General features: G+C 44.5%; 5 protein-coding genes and 1 non-coding gene across 6 annotated transcripts; 3 read left to right on the top strand and 3 right to left on the bottom strand.

Annotated features, from left to right (window-relative positions):
* Positions 1 to 1,203: 1,203 nt before the first annotated feature.
* Positions 1,204 to 6,828, bottom strand: F4813DRAFT_374277 (sulphite reductase hemo protein, beta subunit). Its single transcript, XM_049244913.1, has 5 exons — positions 6,501 to 6,828; positions 6,054 to 6,202; positions 1,627 to 5,994; positions 1,358 to 1,574; positions 1,204 to 1,224 (listed from the first exon to the last, which is right to left on the bottom strand). The coding sequence occupies exons 1-4, from the start codon at positions 6,595 to 6,597 to the stop codon at positions 1,545 to 1,547; spliced, it is 4,644 nt and encodes a 1,547-aa protein (XP_049095548.1). The 5' UTR covers positions 6,598 to 6,828; the 3' UTR covers positions 1,204 to 1,224; positions 1,358 to 1,544.
* Positions 6,829 to 14,318: 7,490 nt separating this feature from the next.
* On the top strand, positions 14,319 to 15,398 carry F4813DRAFT_383225 (ribose 5-phosphate isomerase; the record flags this gene model as incomplete). Its single annotated transcript, XM_049245916.1, has 1 exon — positions 14,319 to 15,398. One exon carries the CDS (start codon positions 14,319 to 14,321, stop codon positions 15,396 to 15,398), a length of 1,080 nt encoding a protein of 359 aa, XP_049095547.1.
* Positions 15,399 to 15,808: 410 nt separating this feature from the next.
* Positions 15,809 to 16,783, bottom strand: F4813DRAFT_393615 (ras family-domain-containing protein; the record flags this gene model as incomplete). The annotated part of the gene is made up of 6 exons (XM_049247443.1): positions 15,809 to 15,864; positions 15,924 to 16,202; positions 16,266 to 16,395; positions 16,466 to 16,554; positions 16,651 to 16,676; positions 16,731 to 16,783. The coding sequence occupies 6 exons, from the start codon at positions 16,781 to 16,783 to the stop codon at positions 15,809 to 15,811; spliced, it is 633 nt and encodes a 210-aa protein (XP_049095546.1).
* Positions 16,784 to 17,310: 527 nt separating this feature from the next.
* F4813DRAFT_374267 (P60-like protein) lies at positions 17,311 to 19,101 on the top strand. The gene is made up of 2 exons (XM_049244912.1): positions 17,311 to 17,739; positions 17,801 to 19,101. The coding sequence occupies exons 1-2, from the start codon at positions 17,588 to 17,590 to the stop codon at positions 18,960 to 18,962; spliced, it is 1,314 nt and encodes a 437-aa protein (XP_049095545.1). The 5' UTR covers positions 17,311 to 17,587; the 3' UTR covers positions 18,963 to 19,101.
* Positions 19,102 to 19,519: 418 nt separating this feature from the next.
* Positions 19,520 to 22,165, top strand: F4813DRAFT_374264 (FAD/NAD(P)-binding domain-containing protein). Its single transcript, XM_049244911.1, has 3 exons — positions 19,520 to 19,617; positions 19,706 to 21,806; positions 21,873 to 22,165. The coding sequence occupies exons 2-3, from the start codon at positions 19,748 to 19,750 to the stop codon at positions 21,887 to 21,889; spliced, it is 2,076 nt and encodes a 691-aa protein (XP_049095544.1). The 5' UTR covers positions 19,520 to 19,617; positions 19,706 to 19,747; the 3' UTR covers positions 21,890 to 22,165.
* A 679-nt stretch (positions 22,166 to 22,844) lies between these two features.
* Positions 22,845 to 22,915, bottom strand: F4813DRAFT_t136. The gene has a single exon. It is a non-coding gene; the product is annotated as a tRNA-Gly (tRNA).
* Positions 22,916 to 24,355: the final 1,440 nt, after the last annotated feature.

Below are 24,355 nucleotides of genomic sequence, written 5' to 3'. Positions count from 1 at the left end.
ATATCTGTGTCGCGACAAGCCTCAATGCTTATAAAACTTAGATATTGTGCTCATAAAGAGGACATCTTTATTTTCGAGGCCTTCCACCACTACCGACTCGACCTGATGGATCAAGCCTTCAAACGTGTCATCGTCTTCAATCACAATGCGGAAGCACTGCATGTTGACAAAAAGGCTAATGAGGTCTTTGAGCCCATATTGATCTAGATTGACAAACGGCGTGCTAATAGTAGCATCAGTTTGGCCGGTTAGATAATAGTGTGCCAGTTTAAACACCGTAAGAAGGATGATATACGGCGTGGTATCGTACCAGGCGTAGAGGCTTTTCAGCCTGTCATAAACACGCCCTTCAATCTTGAATATTCCCGTGCTTGTATGTCCCGACAAAGCTACGGGTCGGACCTTGTCGCAGAGAAGCTCTACTAGTCGACTTATTTCCAGTTGCTTGACCTAATACTCGAGCTGTTTTAAGTACCTTTGTTATCTTGCTGTCGACGTCTTTGCTAGTCGGAATAATCTTTGTATTGAATCGGTAGAGGGTTCAACTGAGAAAGGGGATCATGGTCGCGCACCGAGGTAGAGTAGCAAGCTGCAAGTTCTTTGCAAAGCATATCAACGGACCAGCCATCACATATAATGTGATGCATGACGACTGATAGGATATTCCCCTCTCGGCTCAGCCGGAATACCGTCACCCTCTATCCAGGCTCTTTGGTAAGGCCGAATGGTGTATTGTAGTCGGTCTCTAATGCCCTCTCGGGGCTGGCGGTTAAACTAAAAGCTATTTTGCATTCCCATGTGTATAATAGGTTATGGATTTTACGTCGAGTCTTTTTTTTTTGGATTAATTGGGTACAATGCACCCGCTGCTTTTTCCTTAGCTTTAACTCCGCCTTGTCTCCGGGGGCGCTGAATATATGCAAGGTTTATGTGATATCTTAGGTACCTCCTAATTTATACGAGGAGTACGAATAAAACGGATCTCTGATGAAAAACGGTAAGGTCGAGTGACAAGTTCGGAAAGTTTGGCAAATGTATAGGCCTGTAGACATAATTGACCTTATGCGGGGTTTGGCCATATCTGAATCCGTCCTCTAACTTATGGAGGTAGTTACTGAGTGTCCTTGAACTCGGTAGCGTAGTTGTAGGTCTTGGTACCTACCTAGGTAGATAACCCCATGGCTTTTCAATGTAGTGGTAAGGGGGTAGGGTTACATTAGGTACCTAATCAACCAGTTATTAAGAAATACTCAGCTGTGTCTCGTTTTTAGCTTCATTCCTAATACCTAACCGATATTCTTAAGAAACCTATTCTCTTATACATTAAGTAACCGAAGGAAATTACATAAGTACCTACCTAGGTCTATTTATTGATAGTAAAGACACATTGGAAATTTAAAAGAGACTCCAAGTTCCGTAAGGTAACAAATAGTTAACTGTAACTCTAGAGTAGAATAAAGAATATATACATAATTCCTTTAACGCCACTCCCCGATGCAATGCTTACATGCTTCATGCTTTAATATTTTATATAATAGAAAAGATCATTCGTCTTCGAAGTCTTCTTCGGCAACCTGAGATACGTTAGCAGAGAGCAATAATAACTTGTGTATTGTGTTAACTTACGTTGTCGTGGAAATCCTGCCCTCCCTTGGTAGCTACGATGACGCCTGCTCGAATACAGAAATCGCCAAAGTGCTCACCCTCTTCGCGTTCCAAGGCATAACGTTTCAGTAATGGCTTCATAATAGCTAATATCTCATCTTCCTTGATGCTTGATCGGTATAGCTTATTCAACCGCTGTCCATGGTATCCACCGCCTAGGTACATATTATAGGCACCAAAGGCTTTACCAACGAAGGCAACCTCTGCCAACCAGGGTCGAGCACAGCCGTTTGGACACCCTGTCATTCTCATGACAATTGACTCCTTTCCTAGGCCGTTCTCCTCGAGACAACCCTCAAGCTTTGTGATGAGTTCGGGTAGGTAACGTTCACTTTCAGCCATAGCGAGACCACAAGTGGGGAAGGCAACACAGGCCGAAGAGCTGAGACGCAGTCCAGAGAACTGGACGTTATCTAACTTGTACTTCTTTAGAAGTTCCTTCATATGCGGAAGATCTTCGTCTGTAACGTTACTGAGGATCAAGTGCTGATTTCCCGTTAATCTAAACTCGCCCTTGTGGATCTTGGCGATTTCGCGCAAACCAGTCTTCATCTGGAAATCAGCAGTGTTCTCGATTCGGCCGTTTTCGATAAAGAATGTGAAATGGTTCATGCCAGTCTCGTCTTTTTGCCAGCCGAACGTGTCGACGTTGCTCTTGAAGTGGAATTGACGTTCTGGCTCGAATGACTTGCCCCATAAAGCCTCGACTTTAGAGCGGAAGACGTCGACGCCGAGATCGTCGATAGTATATTTTAGTCGAGCGTGCTTTCGGTTCTTGCGGTCACCATAATCCCGCTGTACTAGCATGATTTTTTCACAGGCAATATGGACCTCATCAGTCTTTACGAACCCCATCATACGACCGGTCTGGGGATAGGTCTTCTTGTTATTGTGGGTTGCACCCATTCCTCCTCCGGCAAGAACGTTGAAACCCTCCAATTGACCATCGTCACCTTTAATGGCAATAAGGCCGACATCATGAGCATAAACATCCGTATCATTGTGCGGCGGAATGGCGATTGTAATCTTAAACTTTCGAGGGAGATAGGTGGGTCCGTAGAGAGGTTCGAAGTCTTGGACTGCGTTACCAGCAACCTGCGTCTTCTTATTATTGTCATCTGTGAGCCAGATCTCGTGGTACGCAGTAGTAGACGGTAGAAGGTGATCGCTAATCGTCTGCGAACAAGCCCAGACTTGCTTGTGGTACTGAGACTGAGTGGGTAGAGAACTGCACATGACGTTCCTGTTGACATCGCCGCAGGCAGCAATGGTCGTCATTAGAGACCTGTTTATAGCTTGCATGGCTGGCTTAAGTTTTCCCTTCACCACGCCGTGGAACTGGAATGTTTGCCTCGTAGTGAGCTTCATGGTCTCGTTTCCGAGACTTGTGCTAATGTCATCCATCTGGACCCATTGCTTTGGTGTAGCCACGCCACCGGGCAATCTACAACGGATCATGAATGAATAGGCAGGCTCTAACCCCTGGGATTTTCGCGCATCACGAATATCTCGGTCGTCCTGCATATACGTGCCATGGAACTTCGTAAGCTGCTGGTCGGAAGCAGAGATAGCTCCAGTGGTCGTATCATTCAAGCCTTCTACGATAGTGCCTCTAAGATAGTTCGAAGCTAGCTTAATATCCTCGTTTGTTAGGGGTGCGGGTTCCTCTGGTAAGCCTTCGACGTTTGCAACGCCGAGTGCTTGCCATATTTGGGGTTCCCAGAGCGCATATCCAGTCTGGTATCCGTCGGGATCTTGGTCATCGCCTAGTCCTACTTCGGAGAGTCTCTTGGCGCCGAAATTCGCGAATATTCTATCGAGGTCTTTGGCAGGCTTGTTGTAGTAAATTCTATCTTCTTTTCGCGGCCAATAATGCTTGTCTCCAAGACCGAAAATCGAATAGTTTACTGATGCGAGGTCTAGATCAGTGTTATCTTTGATGGCATCCCAGAAAGGCTTGCCATTCTGCGGGAATTCTCCTTGGCCAGCTGTTGAAGTGATAAGCACAATGTTTTCTTCTTTTGGTAGATCTTCAACGGGGTAATCCTCCATCGCCATCACAATAGTCTTTAGGCCCCTGGCGCGACCTCTAGTCCCAAGACGCTTGGCCAACGACTGCGCATTTCCATTATCAGAGGCAAATAGAATTGTAAGAGGTGCGCCGAAGAGACCTTCTAATAGCTGATCGTACGCGTCCCGAGCCTTTCGCTTTTGCTGTGCGCGAACTTCTGTACCAAAATCCTGAGATAGACTTGCAGCAAATACTGGTTCGCGCCGCATGAGCTGAGTGAGTTTATTGTCTCTTGCTAAAAACTCTTTTAGCTCATTCTTAACCCGCTCGGAATCCAGAGAGAAGTTGGGCTCTCCCTTATCTTCGTTCTCGGGGTTCCACCTGTATAAAGGCCAGTAGCCGAGGTCTACTGCCTTCTTAGTCTCTTGTAGAACGGTCAATGGAGAGTCGTGCTCGCCGAAGTATGGCAGGTAAGCAAGTACAACTGAAGGACCATTGAATTTATCGGCTTCGAGCATAGCTTGAAGGACCTGGGTGTATGAGCTGTAAACAGCAGTTGATGCAACGTAGGCATTACCAAAGTTCATGGCATATAGACCGATATCCTTCTTTCGCCTCTCAGCATCCGCTGCAGCTCGTTCCGAGTAAGGAGTCGAGTCGATGATGAGAATGTTGACATTCTCACCAGACGCAAGGACATGATGTACACCAGAGTTACCAAGGTCATATGACCAAGCATCAGATCCAACGAGCCACAAAGACTCTTTTCGGAATAAACCTTTACTTGATAAAAGTTCACGCGCAATTGAAGACCCATCGGTCTCGAGTCGAGCAATTACATCGTCTGCAAGCTCACCAGCTTGTTTAGCATCATCGGCATTTGCGGCCCACTTTGCTAACCAGTTAACTGGTGCTTCAGTAATGAAAGACCCTGTGCTCGCGGCTTGTTTGGCCTCCTTAACGAATCTTTGGCGGTGCTCCTTTCGAGCTAGGAGAGAACCAAATCCGAATTCTGGACTAGCTGCTATCGTGGACGAAACACCAGCATTGTTAGAATTGAGGGCATTTGCTATGTAAGCTCGGTTGCCAAACAATTGGTCGAGTATTTTCGTGTAGGCGGTCTCTAGTTTCGGCTGCTCTAGGCCGTAAACTTTGGTATCCTCCGGACCACTTGTCTTCCCTACTTCCAAGTTTTGCAGAGGCTTCTCAGAAGCAAGATTCTGGAAGATGCCTCTTAAGGCCTGGTGGATCGTATCAGGGGTGATATAGCCTAATTGATGACCAACGACGGTCTCGACGCCGCCAAAGCCACTTTTTACCGATGTTAGAACATCAATCAATAAAGGCCCCCATTTCGTCGTCTTTCGTGAAATCTGTTCTAAGACGGCAATACGCTTCACAGATTTTGGAATAGCTTCAATTAGCTTAGATCCCAACCATGGGCGATATAATCTAGCTGTGATTAATCCAGCCTTGGCATAGATGTCGTCTGGTTTAGCCGCATCAAGTGCCTCGGCGAACAGACCCGCGTCAGAGCCGAAAACAAAAATTGCCTTCTCTGCGGTTGCCGGGCCGGACCACTCAAAAGCATTGTAAGAACGTCCGGTAGAGGCTTTGAGCTGAGCCCATATTAAGGTAACGTATTTATAAATGTCTTCAGACGTAACGAGGGGCGGTGCAGCATCGATTGTCGTGGCTGACGATACACTCTCGGGAGCGCTAGAGTTGCTTTGCTGGCTGGATTTGTCTGAGCCTTCTGAAGAAGCTGCTTTCGAGGCAGCGCTAAGAATAGTCGAGTCTGCCAAAGCGTTAGGAGTGGCACTCGGTCGTCTTTCGGGCTGCTCTGACGCATAAACAACTCTTCCGTCGTCAGCGTATATACCGGACTCTGAGACAGAGCTTGCTTGGTATCGGCGAACATCGTCCAAGTTTAAGAGGTCGCGGACTGATGCGGCATCTTCCGTAGCGATCGGCTTATCATGAGAGCAGGCGCCGGGGTCAAAGAAGTGGATAACACCCTTTCCAGAACGCACGGCTAAAGCATGAGCTGTAATAGCCATGTCCTGTGCTTCCTGGAGCGACTCGGATTGCAAGAATGTCCATCCTGAATTCCTGATAGCGGTGATAGAAGAGTAATCGGGGAAATTAGCCGGGTGTAGAGCGACGTGGATAACGACTGGATAGTTTGCTAGCTTGTACAGATGCGCAACGGAAGGGAGGAGAATAGTTGATGTAGTAGTCACAGAGGTGAGGCGGCCAGAGCGAATTGGAGCAAAGACGGAGAGGAGGGGATCGTTATTGTGTCGAATAGATTGTATCTATAAGGCCATTGGGTCAATTGGTAGATCTTATGAGCTGTATTTATAAGAGAACATACTTCTGGCACGGAACCTTCTGTCTTAGTGATCAGGTTAGGGTCTTTTCTTTCAGCATATCTCTTAAGGTGGGAAGAGAATGCTGAGTCTTGACCCCGCGATGGCTGTACAGAGACAATGACATCACTAGCCAGGTATGCGATTCGCGCCACTATAATAATAATTAAGACAATTAGCCATCCTAGAGTCTTTACTTGTAAGATTTTAATAATCTTATGTTAATTGGAGCAGAAGGAAAGGAGGTGTGCTGTCTGTCGGATACAGCAGTATTGTAAATTGTCATGTTAAATGCTGTAAGGGGTGGAATTGGGGGAATTGGTTGGATGGCGGGGCACATTTGAATGAATGTTAAGTGGTACAATAATAATAATATACCGAGGTATGTATAATAATAGAGGTACGCAATAAAACAAATTAAATTCGTATTAAAACTTTGAAGGTTTACTTACCTGCCTCTTCAGGTGTGCGAATTTGGATATTCTGCGTCGCCATGTCGGACCCTGACTTTGAAGCAGAAGAGTCTGCTTTTCCAAAGAGAAACGACATGATGGCGCCCCTCTACATATAAAATCGAGCCTGGGTACGCTAGAAATAAAATTTCCCCGGCATTGAGAAAAGGCGAAGTGGGAATTCTAGACGATGGCGACAGCGCGACTAACATAGTTCAGACCCCGAATGTGGAACTTTTTATGGCCCCGCAAATGCAATTAGTCCGTCATTTACTGCAATCACGCAATCGCTTTAGCCTTGACTCTTTCCTAAACTCTACCAATAGCCATTGACACTTTGTCAGAAAACGCCATCGTTGGCCAACCAAATCCCCGGGTTATACCTCACTCCATCTCGAACCGGTAATCGGGCAACCCCATATTTCTTCAGCCAATCAGCTTTAATCTTTTAGCCGTCCATGCCAAGGGGCCGATAGCCGCACGTATGTTCAACTCGTCGAAGCTGTTATTAAGAAAAACATGCGAGCGTCACCTTCATTACTATCTCATGAAACATTTCTATTCGAATGAAATCATATCTTTGCCGATGATGTTTCCGGTATTAATGATTGTTTTCTCTGCTAGCCGCCGTCTTATTTACACTTCTTTGCCGATAGCCGTAACAATTACACGCAGCACTCGTATAAGTCTTTATAAACACGATTTATATTTTTTTTTAAATTCCACCTTGTCATTTTTAGTAAGAGTTACTTTTTGGTAATAGTAAGCAACGATACTTAAGATAACTGTTATATGAGGAGTTTTAATAACTTCGGACAAACTATCACAAGGCCGAAACCAAAAGGTGTCATTTATTAAAGGTGATGTTCTGGGTTTCAGCTTCCTTAGAACATCAGGTCCTTGCAGCAAAGCTGCAAGGCCTTGTTTATAAGGTACACAAGAGGATGAAGATCTTAACTCTTGTAGCAACTGTGTCACAAACAATGCTTAAAATATCAAAATATCATTTATCATGGCACATGAATATTAACCAAACAACATACAAATCAAATCTGAAAAAATCTTTAAAAGGATAAAAGTCAACGTCTAGTAAGATACTTCGAGATACTTGATTACCAGGTACACAATGATAACAAGAACACAATACTTTACAAGGGACTTATGTAAAAATTATCAGTCGTATAAAGCGTTAAAGATGTAGCTTAAGTGTATAACAGTATTGATTAAAGTCTTAGCTTCAAGCTTTACATTGGTACACATAGTCAAAAAATATTGCCTTATAATAGCTTAACTGTTTACATAATATTATAAGTTAAGTTTATAAGAGTAGCTTCGTAACAAAAGCGTTTAAAGCTTAAACCATGTATGAAAGATTTTTTAAAAGGGTCAAAAAGCTATATATTATATTAATGATATGTATGATTTACATATTTAAAACTTAACTTAGTGCCAATATAGTTAGTCATGGTGATCAAGGAAGACTTATATTGAAATTCCCGTGTTGATGTTGAGTATGCCGCCTTTTGATTCCCCAACTCGCCCCAGTGGGGCCGCCATCCTGACCAATCAAAAGCCTCCGCTGAGAACCTATCCTTGTAACTCCTTGTAACTCGATCACGAGCTTCAAGTACTGCACAATCAACTCTGCCAAACCAAGTACTTTAAGCCCCCAGCCTTTGATCTTCTCTTCATTTCCTTTCCGTTCGATGATTATTGATAACGACTAACTAAAATATTACCGCATACCAACTCGAACATGGAACGTTACGCTCGTGTGTAGGTGTTGCATGATAATTTCGATTATCCCCCGGGTGCTGCGCGTAAAGATATTGTTTAGTAGGTATTTACCTGTTACCTGTCTAGATATATGCATATAATAGGAACTCCATAACTACCTCCTCATATTTTCAGTCTGTATTTGACGGGAGGAGCTCAAGAGCGTAATTTCTTTTCATTAAGCTTTTACGCGGTATACTACTAGTACATAGGCTGCGAATTGGCTCCTATTTTCTTAAGGGACAATTTTGGGCACTTTCTTCCTAGGTACTTTGGACATTTTCATTTTCTAAATCTAACATATATATTGTTTCATGTAGGAGTTCACCAAAGATTTGTTTGTATTAACTCATCCCCAAGGCCAATGCTCGTGCGATTTCTCGGTCCAAGCTACCGCGCTGTATAGATCCCTGGACATATATTTCTCGTATCCCCTAGAGACACATTCGTGGCGAGGGGGCGGGTCTCAATGACTCATTGAAAAGGGGCACTTAGGCAGGCAATTCTTCGGTGGTGATATATGAATGGCTTACTCGGGCCGATCCGGCAATGCAGACACACGGGATGACAAGGTAGCTGCGAGGAGGTGTGAATGGTGTTAGTGCCAGCTCCTTACCTACTTGCATGTGTCTGTAGTTACCCTAGCCCATGACAATTACCACGTCGAAGGTGATGCCCTTCGTCCTCTTCGGTTATAGTGGGTAGGCCTTATCCTCTCCAACTTACAACCCCACCTATACCCATAGAAACAGCAGCTGTTCATTCTTAATACAACATTCAGGTCGAGGGCTAGGAGATGTATGGTATGAAGCTGAGGTATCCAACTATGTTGGGTTGACTTGGCTCTACAACCTTCTAGTGGATGTGTATGAAAGAGGGTCTACTCGGAGGCAGCCCTCGACTACTTGTTTTAACACCAAGGCCACCGTGATACCTATCCAAGTTTGTTAGTGTATTTATTTCTAGAGGATTGCATAAGTTGCCTGGCCTCTTAAACTTGTGTGGCGTGTGCAGCTAACTATCTTATCTCACAAACCATGTCCTATGACCTTTATATCCCGCCAATGAGACCCGTAGGCATACATAGAATCTAAACCGCTCTCGTCCACTCCCCCTTTTTGGCTTGTGCTCGGCGTTGTGTCCCTGGTAGTTGGCGAGACAAGCCAGGATCTAAATGTCTACGTAAGTTCATAATAAATGAAAAAGGATTGAGCTATTAGAAGCATCTAGTCTAGTTACAGTTATCCCTAGCAGCGGTAGTACCCTCGAAAGGGCCCAGGCTCGTACTGTCAGTCGATCACGACCTATTTATTCTACCGACGGGTGATCCTAGGGAGTCTGCTGAGACTGGCATTCGCTCGCTGTTCGCTTAGATGATCATTGGAATCCTATAGGTTGGGGTGATCTACAGACCCTTCGTGCATCCTATCCGTCCCTGGGGCATATCTCCTCAAAGAAATTTGTCGTATTGGGGAGCTTGTCATAGATCAGTATTGAAGGCCATTGTAACACTATTCATTGGAATAACATCCAGTGGTGTGATGTTCTATACCAATATCCGTGACTAATTTCCCATGCTCCGAAGAATTGATATTATCCAACGTATCCGTGGCTGTTGGGCTCGCTGGTGCCTAGTGAACCAGGGTAATGCTCAATATAATGCCTTCTAATAGGCGATCACCCCGTGGAGTCCAACTAACAAAGTACCTAATCTAAAGAGTAAATGATACACAACTTTCAATAAACCCCAATTCATAAAGGGACATATATCCGTTTCGGGGGACGGTCTATCCATCATCGGCGATGCTGCTATTGTTGAGATCTTGATGACGTGCTGGAGTAGGAAGAGTAGACAGTATACCATAACTAAGTACGTGTATACCTATTTGGTATCTAAAGTAGATAGGTACGCATCAAAAGCCTCATGGCGAACCCCAGCGCCTTCCAAAACGACGCCAAGAACATTAATATAACCCCAACAAGCAACTGTGGTGGCTGCTTGTGTATGGATTAGCCAGCCTTAGGTTACTACGACTTGACACAGGTTAACACTCTTTAAAACTTCCGAGATCCTAGGGAATTAGTGGGAAGATATTAAGAATGTGGGAGATAAATAAGGGATTAAGGGTATTAGGATTAGAAGTGGGTTTTCGAAACTACTTAAATTTTACGATTTTCGAGCAAAGGGTTTTATTAATATTGGTATGTATTAACTGTAATTGCAAATATTGATTATATGTGTAAAAAAAACTTACGATTTTTAATTTGAAACTATTTTATTCGGATATTTAAAGGAATAGGATTGTTGGTTATGAGAATTACTAAATTTATCAATAATATTACGCAGTTAAAAATGGAGGTATCGATAGTTAAATAATATATTAGGATAAAGAAGCCAGATTGATTAATCTCGAAAGGCTCTTTCGCCTAGAAGGAATATAAAACAACTTGAAAAGATGAAGTTTCGGGAATATTGGGAAAAGACGTCTGTAGGAAATATTATCGGATCTAAAGTATATGTTTGTAGGGGAGTGAATTGTCCCTTTTTAAGATTGAAACCGATCTTTTTAAGCTGTTGTAGGTTAGCCAACCTCCTACTTATACCATCGATATTATGCAGCGAAGAGGGAAGAGAAGCACTACTAATAGCCCTTTATGAGAACAAGTCGGAGGTTTACCGTTTAAGATTTGATAAATAACCTTGCAAATGTAATCTAAAGTAAGTATCATTTTATATATTACAATATCTGCTTATAGTTACTCGTAGAAAAGATATGTATTTTGGAAGAAGAGGAAAGTGGAGAATCCAGTAAGACCCGTTGTTTTGGAAGATGCACCGAATAAAAACAAACTCGGGCAAATTGATTGTAAATATTCTCTACGTGGAGGTGGACCCTTTCTCCTTAAACCAGCCATCGTCAACGTTGCTAACACCAATACTCAATATTACATGTACCTAGGTACTTACCTTCCTGAGTGCCTAACTGCCACTATTGCACGAAATGGCGGCCTCTCCTATCGGTATTGATTGTCATATCAACCCTTCACCAAATTGTGGAATATGCGGTGGCATTCTCAAAGTCCAAGACAGGATCGTAGCCCGCATGGAAGGATGATAGGAAAACCCCTTAGCTCGCTTATAAAAGTCTTTCCTGGTCGATTCAATAGATTTACTTAGCAAAAAATCGAGGTTTTCTTAGCTTCGTGCATTACAACTCGCGTTAAATGTTGCGTAAAAAACGCCAATTAATGCAAGTAGCCCCCCCCAACTGCAACGAAAAGTAAATTAATTCTACTCTCGGTGTTTTTTGGATGCGTTGATCTAAGGTGCGCAACAATATGTAACCTTTAACGTAACGATCCTGACCGGCTTTAAAAGTAGTAAGAGTATGTCGAAATAATTCTTCGACTTGCAAGAGGCTTAAAGAATTAGGTAAAATACCCCGATAGTAGAAAAATGCCTTAATAATTGATCCACGGGCGTTATAAGGGCTACGATCTATTGCTGTTTAGATATCAACGGTGCTTCCGTTGTCGAATTCACATATCAACTTCATCATGGTTAATACACGGTACTTTCGGGAGTATTAGATGAAGACCGGTGCGGTTCGGGTGACCCCTAAGTCACGCAGAAGCTAGGAGGTGCAAATGATGAATACGACGCTGACGTCGACCCCAACTTCAACCCCAACCCCGAAGAGCACCTAAGGGGTACCTGCGGCCCAAGCCTGTGGCCCATAATTCAACTAAAGATAGGTTTGTAGGAAAACACTGCTATTAGTAAACATCAACACCCGTGTATCTAGTAATAACACTGTCCGGACGTGTGAGCGTGATAATTTGTTGTCTATTAGCCGTAGGGCCCCGGAAAGCCGAGTTCCTCTGAATAGGTCCTAAGGGCATAGATCCAGAGTTGTTACTACTTGTCATCCTTGAGAGCCACTGACTTAATTCTGAACCCATCATCGGAAATGCAGCTGCATTGTTTCTTCTAGTGCCTTGTCGACGACTCCTGGACTTAACAGACCTGCCAATCCCAGCGGTCGAGCGACCTCAAGGACAAACTTCAAGTGGAGAATAGTCGCAACAGAACTTTTGTAAGCATATATCATTAGCTCAGGTACGCTTCATCAAACTCGGGAAACTCGGGTTTTCTCTGCAATATACCAAGGCCAAGCAATGTCGTAACAGAGACTTTGGTAACAGGGGGCATCTATATTGTAAAAAGCAGCCAGATTGGAAAAAGCTATAAAATAATAATTAACATCATATCAGATCCGAATTTGCTACAGGATTGTATTACATACCCCATAAAACCAGCTTACGAGAACGTTTATAGCAAATAGAATTACCCCAACATTTCCAAGCACGATAGGTAATAGACAAGTGCCCTAGCCAACTCCCCAGGCAACCTAGAGGGGGCAGATGGCGGAAATAACGTATCGGGTCGAGCCACTGCGTTGTGAAGGGGTAGTATGGGGCCGGCCATTGCACAACCCCCTGGTTGGAGACTAAATACTCGGATGAATGAGCTGTGGCCCGGTCTATACCATTTAACCAAACCCCAGCAGGTGGCCTTATAGCAAATGTACGCAAATATAAGATACCGGGAAATATACCGGAAGCTAATGCTATGTAGATTACCTTTCGATAGCTTACATACCTAGGTAGGTATATGTACCTAATGCATGTATGTACACGATACGCCGACACTAGCCCCTAACTCCTACATCTACCTATGCATCGAGGGCACTATATACCTCAATCACACGCAATAGAGCGTTTAACCACTAGCATCCAGCGTTGACGCCCCGTAGGCTCAATAGCCATCTACCGGAAGCCGTTACCGATTTCGAACATGAAAGCCCCCAACACGGGACTGCCCGCAAGGTCCTTGGTACATTGACATACAAAGATACTAGAGGAGAACTCCTGAAGAAGCCTATTTGCAGTTGAGGAGGGTTCTCCGGAGAAATGATGAACACGAACTACAGGGATATCTTGATAAACATGTATAGTCGAGAGGGTCAATTCTTTGCTAATGAGGCCCTCTCCATTGAAGGTATGATTCTCCCGGACGTTTCATGTGTACTATTTGTCACCGAACCTACTCAATGTATAGGTAATCATCATGGAGGATCTCGGGGGAAAGGAGTGCACGTTCGGTGGAGTTTTAGAGCCGTGGGCCTTTAAAGAGGTTTTGAAGGAGTTGAACAACTTGCCATACTCCACGCCCGTAAGTGATTTTTCAACCTGTCAATATGGGACCCGGGCCTATCACGAACTTGCTTAATGATTTGTTATAGTTGCGGACTTAGCAACTATATATTTAGCAATCGTTAAATATTAGGTAGCTTTATAGGTAATTGCTTGTATTGAGTTTGTAATATTTTTGTAAATAATGGGTAATAACGTCTAATTCTTTACGGTTGACTGATTCTGTAGGTTCGAATTAGTACTTTATTACTTGAAGAGATAGTGCAGAAAAAGCTTATGCAAATTGCAAATAAACCGAGTGGTCTAGACGTACTTACCTTTCGATGACGTTGAACTCGTTGAGACTATATGTGGTATGAATCAAGGCAGTGTAAGATCTGGTACAACGATAAAGAGAGTCCAGCGACTCATTGTACCTAAAGTAACATATTTTTAGCGACACAGTACCTAACGAAAATGGTGTGAAAACAGTTTAAAAGAGAAGCCACAGGTCGTCTATGTAGGTGTTGAGCCTCATGGCTGAGTCAGCATTTTCACCTGGGTACCCCTGCCTGTGCTCACGTCATGGCAGCAGCTGTCACTGATTAGTGGCACCACCACATTAACCACCATGGGAGGTATCGTGATGGTGGGGCTCCGGGCTTTATGTAATTCAAATAAACATTTCGCTCATCCGAACCTTAGAGGTGAAAAAAATCAAAAATTACTAAGCTATCAATTAATCAATTACTTAATGAATTAATTGAAAGAAAGCCAACACTCTTATTCTTTGTCCAGAGTAAGTTTTCATAATTTCTCCCCTCAGCTTGTCTCACCCGAGGTTTCATGAGTCCATTGTTACCGCGGGCTGTCGCAAGTGCATCTACCCGAATCCATCTCACCAATCCACGTGCGGTATTTAGAGGCCATCCCGCTCTCGTATCCAACGCCGTGTTCGTCTCTCTTGGCCAGAATACGCAACACCGAGGGAATTGCCATATATCGCTCATCCGCCCAGCAGCCACCATCTCCTCGCCAGTTACTTCGAAAACAAAAGGAAATCGGAGAACAGTAGCGTCGGCAGCAATGTCTACCAATCTCATCGAGTCTGCTAAGCGGGCCGCGTGTCGGCAGGCCGTGACCAACCATTTTAGCCCGGACTTTACCTACGTCGGCATCGGGAGTGGTAGCACGGTGGCTTATGTGGTAGAAGCAATCGCGGAGCTGGGGCCGTCCGTTACCGGCAAGATGAAGTTCGTGCCGACGGGATCGGGCTCGACAGCGCTGATCCACAACTCGGGGCTCTCGGTGCTGCAGGTGCCGGACCTCCTGCTAGAAATAGGCTTTAACCCCGGATCCGCAGACCACCAACCCATCGATATCTACTTCGACGGCGCGGACGAGGTCGACGCCGAGCTTAACTGCATCAAGGGCGGCGGTGCTTGTCACTTTCAAGAGAAGCTTGTTTCTCGCCTATCCAAGTCTTTCATCTGCGTCGCCGATAGCCGCAAGAAGGTCGACCGTCTCCTGACTAACTGGACATACATCCCTGTTGAAGTATCCCCTATGGGAGGCGAGTACGTGCGCCGCGAGCTATTGCGTCTGGGCAGCACCGATCCCAAAATTCGGACTTCGGGCCCTACCTTCATCCGCACAATCACGGATAACCACAACCACATCATCGATGCGCCGTTCCCGACGCTATTGCTAAATAGCGAGACCGATAAGTTGGACCCTGCTAAGGGACTCTGGACGCCGGATGCTTTGCTGGCGCGGATTAAGAAGATCTTCGGCGTTCTCGAGGTGGGCATTTTCTCCGGACTGAATGGTCCGCAGGTAGCACAGTTGGGCACGGATATAGAAGGAGTGAAGCCTGTAAAGGCATACTTCGGCATGCCAGACGGTAATGTAGAGACGTTAGGTTAAGTACGCCGTTCGGGTTAGGAGGCCGGATATCCCGGAACTGTTACAAAATTTGGTCTACATTTTGCTATCGCTTATATGAAGATAAAAACAAGTCAGTATGGCTTATAGATGTTTCAACCTGCTGAAAAAAAAAATCTACTGTGGTACAAGCATATAAAGCATAGACCTTACTTCATACCATTTTGACGGCGCTTGAATTGAAATATTGAAACCTGAAAAAGGTGATTACATATACTAAACGTCATACCGGTAATGGTTCTGCTAATCTTCTTCTCGTTACTTGGCTTCGTAGGATGATTCGTATTATACAACATCTTTTGTTGATTCATTCGCTATGCACGGAAATATCCTGCTTGTCCCTGTCTTTTCCCTTGCAAGGCCGACGCTTGTCTTCTGCTACGAGCACGTTACTAGCACGCACACCCTTCTTGCTGAGAGGTTTGTGGGTTTGTCTTTACATCGATCACTGCAATTCGTCAGCCTGATAACTCCTCTTCGGGTTTATATACCGTAATTGTGACTTACTCTGTGATGAAGCCTGTGCCGCAGCATCCGTCCCCTCCATACCGGGAAGAGCCTGTGCTATCCTCCTGAATAGATTCTTCACGTTGTGACCGAGCTTGGCACTCGTCTCGACAAACATCAAGTTGTTCTTCTTGGCTTCCTCTTCGCCTTGCGCCGTAGTGACTTCCCGCTTGTCGTTCAAGTCCGTCTTGTTCCCCACGAGCACGATGATCACATCGTTACCTCGTTCCGCGCGTACGTCATCGATCCATTTCTTAGTATTTTGGAATGACTTCGCATCTGCCCATCCATATTAGTCTCCCTGTAGTCTAGCTTATGAATTAAGGAAGCTTCGGTCCATACTGGAAATATCGTATACAACTACCGCAACGCTCGAATCGCGGATGTATGAAGGAATCAGACTCCTGAATCGCTCTTGACCTGCTGTATCCCATAACTGTAATCGTACCGTTCGGTCCTCAAGGTACATTGTCTAACCCTTGCTCGTTAGCCGACCTGGATTGTGTCTTCCGTGGCTCTCATGCTTGAAGGACCTAGCCTACCTTAGACAGAAAGTCGATACCGATCGTAGCTTGGTACATATTATCGAAGGAGTCGTACATGAACCGCGTTATCAGGGATGTTTTCCCGACTAAGCCGACAAGCTATTAGCTACTACCCAGAAGCGCAATCGATCATGTAGAAGGCTATCGCCAGCTCGTGACGTTTGAGAGAGTAGACCGCGTACCGCTTTGTTCACCTAGAAACACCAACCTAGTAAACGTCAGTGATGAGGCTTAGACCATATGGACCGATGGGCAATAGTACTTGAATTTCTTCAACGGGTTGTTGTAACCACCTGCTCCTCCAGTCTGTGCCATGTTCGCGTCGAATTTCTGTTTATCGTTATGTTGTTTGTTGTTGTTGTTGGTGGTGGTGGTGGTGGTGATCAATAGTTTTCGAAAAAAGAGTCGATCTAGTTATCAGTTGAGAGTCGTGGAGCTACAAGATGCTACGGGCAAGAAAACCGCAAGTTAGAAGTCGGGTCGGTAGGAACTCAAGGATGTTCTCCTTAATACTGAAATAGAGAGAAGGGGTGAATTAAGTATTTCTGTGGGATTATTTACTGTATATTTATTGTTGCGCTGTAAGAAGCGGTCGGAAAAAAAATCGATTTATTGAAGAGTTGTTCTTTCCCACCTCACATACAAAAGGAGGCGGTCCCTTTTCCCATATACATACCTCGAAAAATGCGCTTGGGCTTTGCAGCCTTAACAGATTGGTGGATTGGACTTAGGACTGGGGTCTGAATATTGGGGCTGCGTTAGGTAATAGCTGTCACTGGCAATCGATAGCATGTCCCATTACTTAAAAGAGAAATGGCCGACACTCCGACTCAGGTCAATTGGTCTTGTTTTTAGGTTACGTAACCGTCTTATGTGGAGTAAATCTAGGTACCTATGTACTTCGCCTTAGGCTGCTTGGACTCTTATCTTATCATATCGACCAAACATCAACTATGTAAAATCTCGACCCTGCATCTGTAAAAATTTCTAGTTTCAATAGCCCCACCAACGCCACGGAATCTAGGAATTCCGCTTCTGAAGCCCTCCGTAATACAATTATCTATAATTTATTCCTATTTGTAACCCTTTTCAAATCCATTAGTGCCTTAGATCGCAGACATGCCGGTCATACAACCATTGAAGGGGTCGACTGAGGCCCCTGCAACTTACAAGCAGCCCTCGAGGAAAGGCAAGAAGGCATGGAGGAAGAATGTCGATGTTACGGAGGTTGAGAAAGGTCTTGATGAGTTGAACGAGGAAATTATTAAAGGGTTCGCACAATTTCTCTTGTTTAATTACTTACATCTCTGAACTGACGTCGTGATAATATAGTGGTGTCATTGCCGAGCGACCCTCCGAAGAACTCTTCATTCTTGATACAGTAGGCGATGCTTCGTTACCAAAGAAATTCCCAAAGCATACTTCAAAGCCTCTTAAGGCCGACGAGATTATTGCTGCACGCTCGGTTATCCCCGCCGTCTCATTGCGGAAGCGCCCAGGAGATAAGACTACAGACGGAATTCTTCCATCCAAGAGGCCGCGGAGGGAATATGTCACGCAGAAAGAGCTTTCTCGATTGCGCAAAGTTGCAGATGGTTTTCACGAGACCACGGTAGAAGTCGCAGATGCGTCCTTCGATCCATGGGCAGTAGAAGCCAAACCCCCAACACCAACAGATATAGAAGACAAAAGAGACGATAAGAAAAAGGCACCCAAATCCATCTCCAAGAAACCGATCTCGCTACTAGCGAGTGGAAAGACTCCCAAGGCCGTACCGAAGCCTACTGGTGGATACAGCTACAACCCGGACTTTGCTGACTACGAAGCCCGCTATAAGGAGGAATCCATTAAAGCTGTCGAAGCAGAGCGCAAGCGCCTAGAAGCCGAAGAGGCTGCTCGTCTCAAAGCGGAAGCTGCCTCCAGGTCGGCCGCAGAGGCGGAGGCTGCAGAAGCTCGAGCGGAATTATCTGAGTGGGACGAGGACTCGGAATGGGAAGGCTTCCAGAGCGGTGGTGAAGAGCTTAAGGTCAGCGCCAAACGACCGGGTCGCAAAAACCCAGCACAGCGGAACAGAATTCAAAGGCGAAAGGAAGAAGAGCGCCGACTCAAGCACGAAGCTAAGACGAAGGTCCGGAAAGCGCAGCTGGAAGAAATCAAACGAATCGCAAAAGAAGTTGCCGAGCGTGAGCACGAACAGAACCTGGCACTTGCAAATCTTGAACAGAGCGATAGTAGCGCTGATGACAATGATGAGGAGATCCGGCGTCGTCAACTTGGCAGGTTGAAGTTACCAGAGAAAGATCTCGAGCTAGTCTTGCCAGATGAATTAGAAGATTCCCTACGCCGACTGAGGCCGGAAGGCAACTTATTGAAGGACCGCTACCGGAGCTTACTTCTAAGAGGAAAGGTGGAGGCTCGAAGGAGAATACCGTTTAGGAAGCAGGCGAAGACGAAGCTCACAGAAAAGTGGGCTTATAAGGACTTCAGCATTTAGAGCCAGCTATTTGTATTATGTTCGATAGCTTATGAATACGAACAATACATATTGTCGGTGATACTCGGTGCTCGTCAACGGAGATGCGGTGTTTTCGGCCCTATATGAATATGAATATGCATTAAACGGAACGAGTTAGGTGAGTTCGGTGTCAGCCAATACTATTAACGTTCTGATGCACAGTTTTTCTAAGAATGAGCCCCTATCTTGTAGAACATTCGACAAGACATAAATTTTATACTCTACGACAGGTCCATTGAAGATAGAGAAGAAAGAAAGGAAATACATATACTAATCATAAAAATATTAGCATCTATCGCAGCTTTATTTTTATTATTTTATTAACAACAAGACGTTACAGCAATTCTTCACTTTGGCCTTTTTAGGTAGAAGTCATTATCATAAGCGGTAAGGAAGAGCCGGGATGAAGCTTTGGTACGTTCGCTAATGCAATACGGGTCCAGCCAAGCTTGAAATCCCACGCTTATTTCCAGCATTGGTCACGGCGATCGGAGTTCCACTCCAGCGGATATGACGCACTGCATACACAATTATTCTATGTAACACAAGCAGAGGGACAAGTCGAACCAGGAAAGCGCCGAAAAAAGGCGAAACGACTATCCATTCCTTCTTCCAGAAAAGCCCAATTTATTCAGTTAAGCTTATTTTTTTTTAATTACCACGAGCGCTAATTTATTATTTATTAATTCTTCTAACTCGACATGTCGTTTCGTTTCATATAGTCTCTTCTTTTTGTATACCCCGAACTAGCGAGAACTACGAAGATGCCATCACAGCTAGGAGCTGCCAGAGCTCTCGCTTTACGCGTTGGTCGCCAGAGCTCTCCTAGCTATAGACTCATATCGTTATCTCTGCGAAGACAAATAAGACCTACGCATGTTTGCCAATTCAGTATTCTATCCCGACCAAATTCTCCGAATCGAAATGACCCCTCCAAAGCCGTTCAATGGCTATTCCCGTCGCGGCGCATTGTGCGCGGAATTTCAGGCAAACCCCTCCCACAAAGACGATCCGTGATCCTCAACTTCGCATATCGTACAGCTGCGATGCTTGGTACAGGAATCGGGTTTGTAGGGGCGTTATTGGCAGGCTTTTTCATATACGACTCGACAACCTACAAAGAATCGTCAGTTACGTTTGGCGATTGTCATGTCTCTGAAGCGGCACTGTCTCCGCGTCGAGGAGGGCCCAAAAACCTCCCCATAGTAGAAGCGCTTCTCGACGACGACGAAAATGAGGATGCAAGAAAGAGAAAGACCAAGCCTCATCTCGTGATTTTAGGGGGTGGCTGGGGAAGCGTTGCGCTGTTGAAACAACTCAATCCCGATGATTACCATGTCACGGTTATCAGCCCTAAAAACTACTTCTTGTTCACTCCTATGTTGCCATCCGCGACCGTCGGTACCCTAGAAATGCGCAGCTTAGTTGAGCCTATTCGCAGGATTCTTACTAGAGTCGGGGGACACTACCTCCGAGCCTCAGCCGAGGACGTTGAGTTTTCGCACAAATTAGTCGAAGTTTCACAGACAGACTCTAGGGGAGAGGAGGTCAGGTTCTACGTGCCGTATGACAAGCTGGTCATCGCAGTCGGGTCCGTAACAAACCCCCACGGGGTCAAGGGGCTTGATAACTGCTTTTTCCTTAAAGATATTAACGACGCCCGCATGATCCGGAACCAAGTGATGAAGAATTTAGAACTTGCTTGCCTTCCAACAACAACCGATGATGAGCGCAAGAGATTATTATCATTCGTGGTTAGCGGCGGCGGGCCTACGGGTGTCGAATTTGCTGCTGAGCTCTTCGATCTGTTGAACGAAGACTTGACTAGGAGATTTCCTAGACTCTTGCGCAATGAAATCTCGGTCCATCTAATACAGAGCCGAGGCCATATTCTTAATACTTACGATGAGGCACTATCTAAGTACGCTGAGGACCGATTCGCTCGAGACCAGGTCGAGGTTCTCGTTAATTCCAGGGTTAAAGAGGTGCAGAAGGATAAGATCATATTTACACAGAAGACTGACGATGGCGGAATTCTTACTAAGGAACTTCCGATGGGATTCTGTTTATGGTCGACTGGCGTCTCTCAATCCGAATTATGCCAGCGGATTGCGGCGAAGTTAGGGCCCGCACAAAACAACCACCATGCTCTCGAAACCGATAGCCACCTGAGACTCAACGGCACTCCTCTAGGTGATGTTTACGCTATTGGTGACTGCTCGACTGTCCAGAACAATATTGCTAACAACGTCATCACCTTCCTACGAGGACATGCTTTCAAGCAGGGCAAAGACCCCGAGACCGTTGAGCTCCATTTTAGCGACTGGCGCGCCGTGGCATCTGATGTCAAGCGGCGGTTCCCGCAAGCAGCATCGCACTTGAAGCGATTAGACAAGCTATTTTCTCAGTTCGACAAGGACCAATCAGGGACTCTAGACTTTGGGGAGCTGAGGGAACTATTAAAACAGATTGACAGCAAGCTAACATCGTTGCCGGCGACGGCGCAGCGCGCCAATCAGCAGGGTATGTATTTAGCAAAGAAGTTCAATAAGTTGGCGCACGCTGCAGCTGGCCTACGTGCCAATGATATTATTGATGGCGACCTTGACGAGACTTGCTACAAGGCTTTCGAATACCACCATCTTGGTAGCTTAGCCTACGTCGGCAACAGTGCCGTATTTGACCTTGGAGGTGGCTGGGGCGTCACCGGCGGTTTGTGGGCCGTATATGCCTGGCGTAGTGTATATTTCGCACAGAGTGTTGGCATGAGGACGAGAGTACTTATGGCTATGGACTGGTTGAAGCGCGGCCTATTCGGACGAGGTATAGAATTACTTTACCAACATCCCCCTAACTCCTAATCAAGGGTTTATACTAACATATCCATAGATCTCATGAGCTTCTAAGTATACTGAAAAAGATAGGGGGGAGATATGACCCTAGAGTTTATATTGAGGTAGTAAGCCCTCAATAATGAGCTATACCTTTGAGAAACCCTTGTGGGGAATATTTTAGACTTGGATCTACCTTATTGGGGGTTGGATTGAATGGTGTTATGGGCGGTTTCGGTGTTTATCACGAAGCGATGCAGCTTAAAAGGTTAGACCTCAGAGGAACTAGAATTATCCAGCGTTAATAAAGATGAGATATACTAAGATTAATTAATCACCTTTAAGCCAAAACTTGACTGTGAGCTCCTACCTAACCTCGCCAACTTAAGATATTACTCTTAGCATCATTGACAAATTCCAAGTGAAATTGTAGATTTTAAAGATCGAACAAAACCGCCCTTTTCAAGTTTCTTGATATTTAAATTACTTGCTAGCATTGACCCTGCGACATGAGCGTCTTAACTACCAGTGAATTATAGCCTATAATCCCCCAGGCGAATACACGCCTCTTGTGTATATGTCCTAACCAAATGGCCGCTTTCCAAGCTCCAAATCCGCTCATGGATAAGCAGCCGCCCTTTACATTAATTCCCTTGGACAGGTTAAGAGCCAGCATGTTCCAGCATGAATAGTTACGAAGAGGTAAAGTTCTTAACGTGAACACAATCCAACGCTATATGTAAAATAGTTATTAAAGTTACACTTAAAGCTAATTGAGTATTTAAGAGAATAGTACCAATGCTGTATTAATGGTAGCATCGTGAAGTATTATAGACCCACTCCGGTCAGATTATATTACCCGCACATTTCCGTGACGATCGGAAGTAATAAAAAAGATTTTTGTCTCACTGTGAGATGAACGAACAATATTACGAATACTATAACTCGCTTTCACTCATATGGAATGGAATCAGACTTGAAATTTCAGAGGCACATTGCGCAAACAGACCAAGAAAAATAGAAAAAGAAATGCATCAGCCGCGAATCGAACGCGGGGCCCATCGATGGCAACGATGGATTTTACCACTAAACCACTGATGCTTGTTCTACGACTTTTGCTATACCAGCTTCCATTATAACCCATCGTTTCTTCATTTTGAACCATCACAAGAATTTTCCCTCCAGTTTTCAGTAGCAAAGATAGATGCCACACGACAACTATGTAAACTCGATTTTAAGAGGAATTATTTATGTTGCTATCAAATTGAAGCGCATATACCCGACCTCCTGTAACGGACTACCATTCAAACTAAACCTAGATATTTGTAACAAGGGCTATAAGTGCTTGGAACGTATATTGAAATTAACCAATAATTCTCTTAGGTCTCATGGTCCTCAATCCTTTTCCTTCTTAAGAGAAAGGAATCAAGACCTATTTGTAAACAATCTAAGGTACGTACCTATGTTAAGACCTAACCTCCGTACTAAATCGGATGTTGGTTATCCTGCATTCTACCTGCATATCCTCGTGATAAGTCTCATCCAACAATTCTTAGAATAGGTAGTTATCCTAATCGCCTTACCGGCACTTTGCCGCATTCGTATTGCAACCAACAGTTCTTGGCAATGTTGTCCATGTGATGATATTATGAAGTATGTAAGACTTTAAACGGGTGAAGTGATCATTTCATATAACACGAGAAGAGTAGTGTATTACATATAAGCTCCCTGTCTTCTCTCAGTAACTTGCAAAACAGGACACAATGTGCGCAAATATTGTAGTGTATAATCTCTCTCTGACCATTATCCTAATCGATTCAACAGTATATGGAAACATATCAACAGGTACTTAAAATATTACTTGAAAACGAGCACGATCTTAATTCTTCGGTTTTTAACCAGTTCCAGCTAGTGTGAGGCTCGATCACGTCGCTTATTACCTTAGGACCTTCAGAATATTTCAGTATTTCCTTGCTACCCATCGTAGATGGGTGAGGAGGTCATACTTTAGGAATGCTTATAATTAAATCGTGTGAATATATAAGTCAATATATAAGTCCTAATACCCTATATTTCACGAATTAGTGATACAGGATTGATTTATGCCTTTGTATATAAAAGATACTAAAAGATACCAATAGTCACGTCAAACTTGTCGTATAGCTAAGTCAGGCTTTAAAATGGCAAATGGCGAAAGACAAAGCTCAAATTACGAATTTTAAGTACGGAATTATATATTTGCATTAATCAGTAGCCTACCTAAAAACCTCACAATTGATATTAGACTGTTTAGGTTAAGCTAAGACAATGCCACTTTAAATGATTATATCTCTACCTTGCTGATATAATCATAGTCATTATTAGATATTTAACCGCAATGGAGATACCCACCAAGCTTTGGTGCGGCTAGGATTACCTAGGTACCGTACCTATGTTTTGTAATCATATATCCTCCGAATGCCCTCGGACTAATTTGGCCGGTGGTGATAGAATGAAGTCAGCCTCAATATCGTCAGTCTGACGGTCAGTAGTAGGGATATA

The sequence above is a fragment of the Daldinia decipiens genome (genome assembly GCF_022478715.1).
Source record: "Daldinia decipiens strain CBS 113046 unplaced genomic scaffold F4813scaffold_46, whole genome shotgun sequence".
NCBI lineage: Eukaryota > Fungi > Ascomycota > Sordariomycetes > Xylariales > Hypoxylaceae > Daldinia > Daldinia decipiens.
The sequence above is the reverse complement of the archived record's forward strand: the minus strand, read 5'-3'. Positions and strand labels throughout refer to the sequence as shown.

Coding starts and splice junctions, on each gene's coding strand:
- F4813DRAFT_374277 (XM_049244913.1), bottom strand. CDS start 6,597: ATGTCGTTTCTCTTTGGAAAAGCAGACTCTTCTGCTTCAAAGTCAGGG. Junction 6,203..6,500: donor TCGCACACCTGAAGAGGCAG/GTAAGTAAACCT, acceptor TTATTATTATAG/TGGCGCGAATCGCATACCTG. Junction 1,575..1,626: donor GGCAGGATTTCCACGACAAC/GTAAGTTAACAC, acceptor AACGTATCTCAG/GTTGCCGAAGAAGACTTCGA.
- F4813DRAFT_374264 (XM_049244911.1), top strand. CDS start 19,748: ATGCCATCACAGCTAGGAGCTGCCAGAGCTCTCGCTTTACGCGTTGGT.
- F4813DRAFT_374267 (XM_049244912.1), top strand. CDS start 17,588: ATGCCGGTCATACAACCATTGAAGGGGTCGACTGAGGCCCCTGCAACT. Junction 17,740..17,800: donor AACGAGGAAATTATTAAAGG/GTTCGCACAATT, acceptor GTGATAATATAG/TGGTGTCATTGCCGAGCGAC.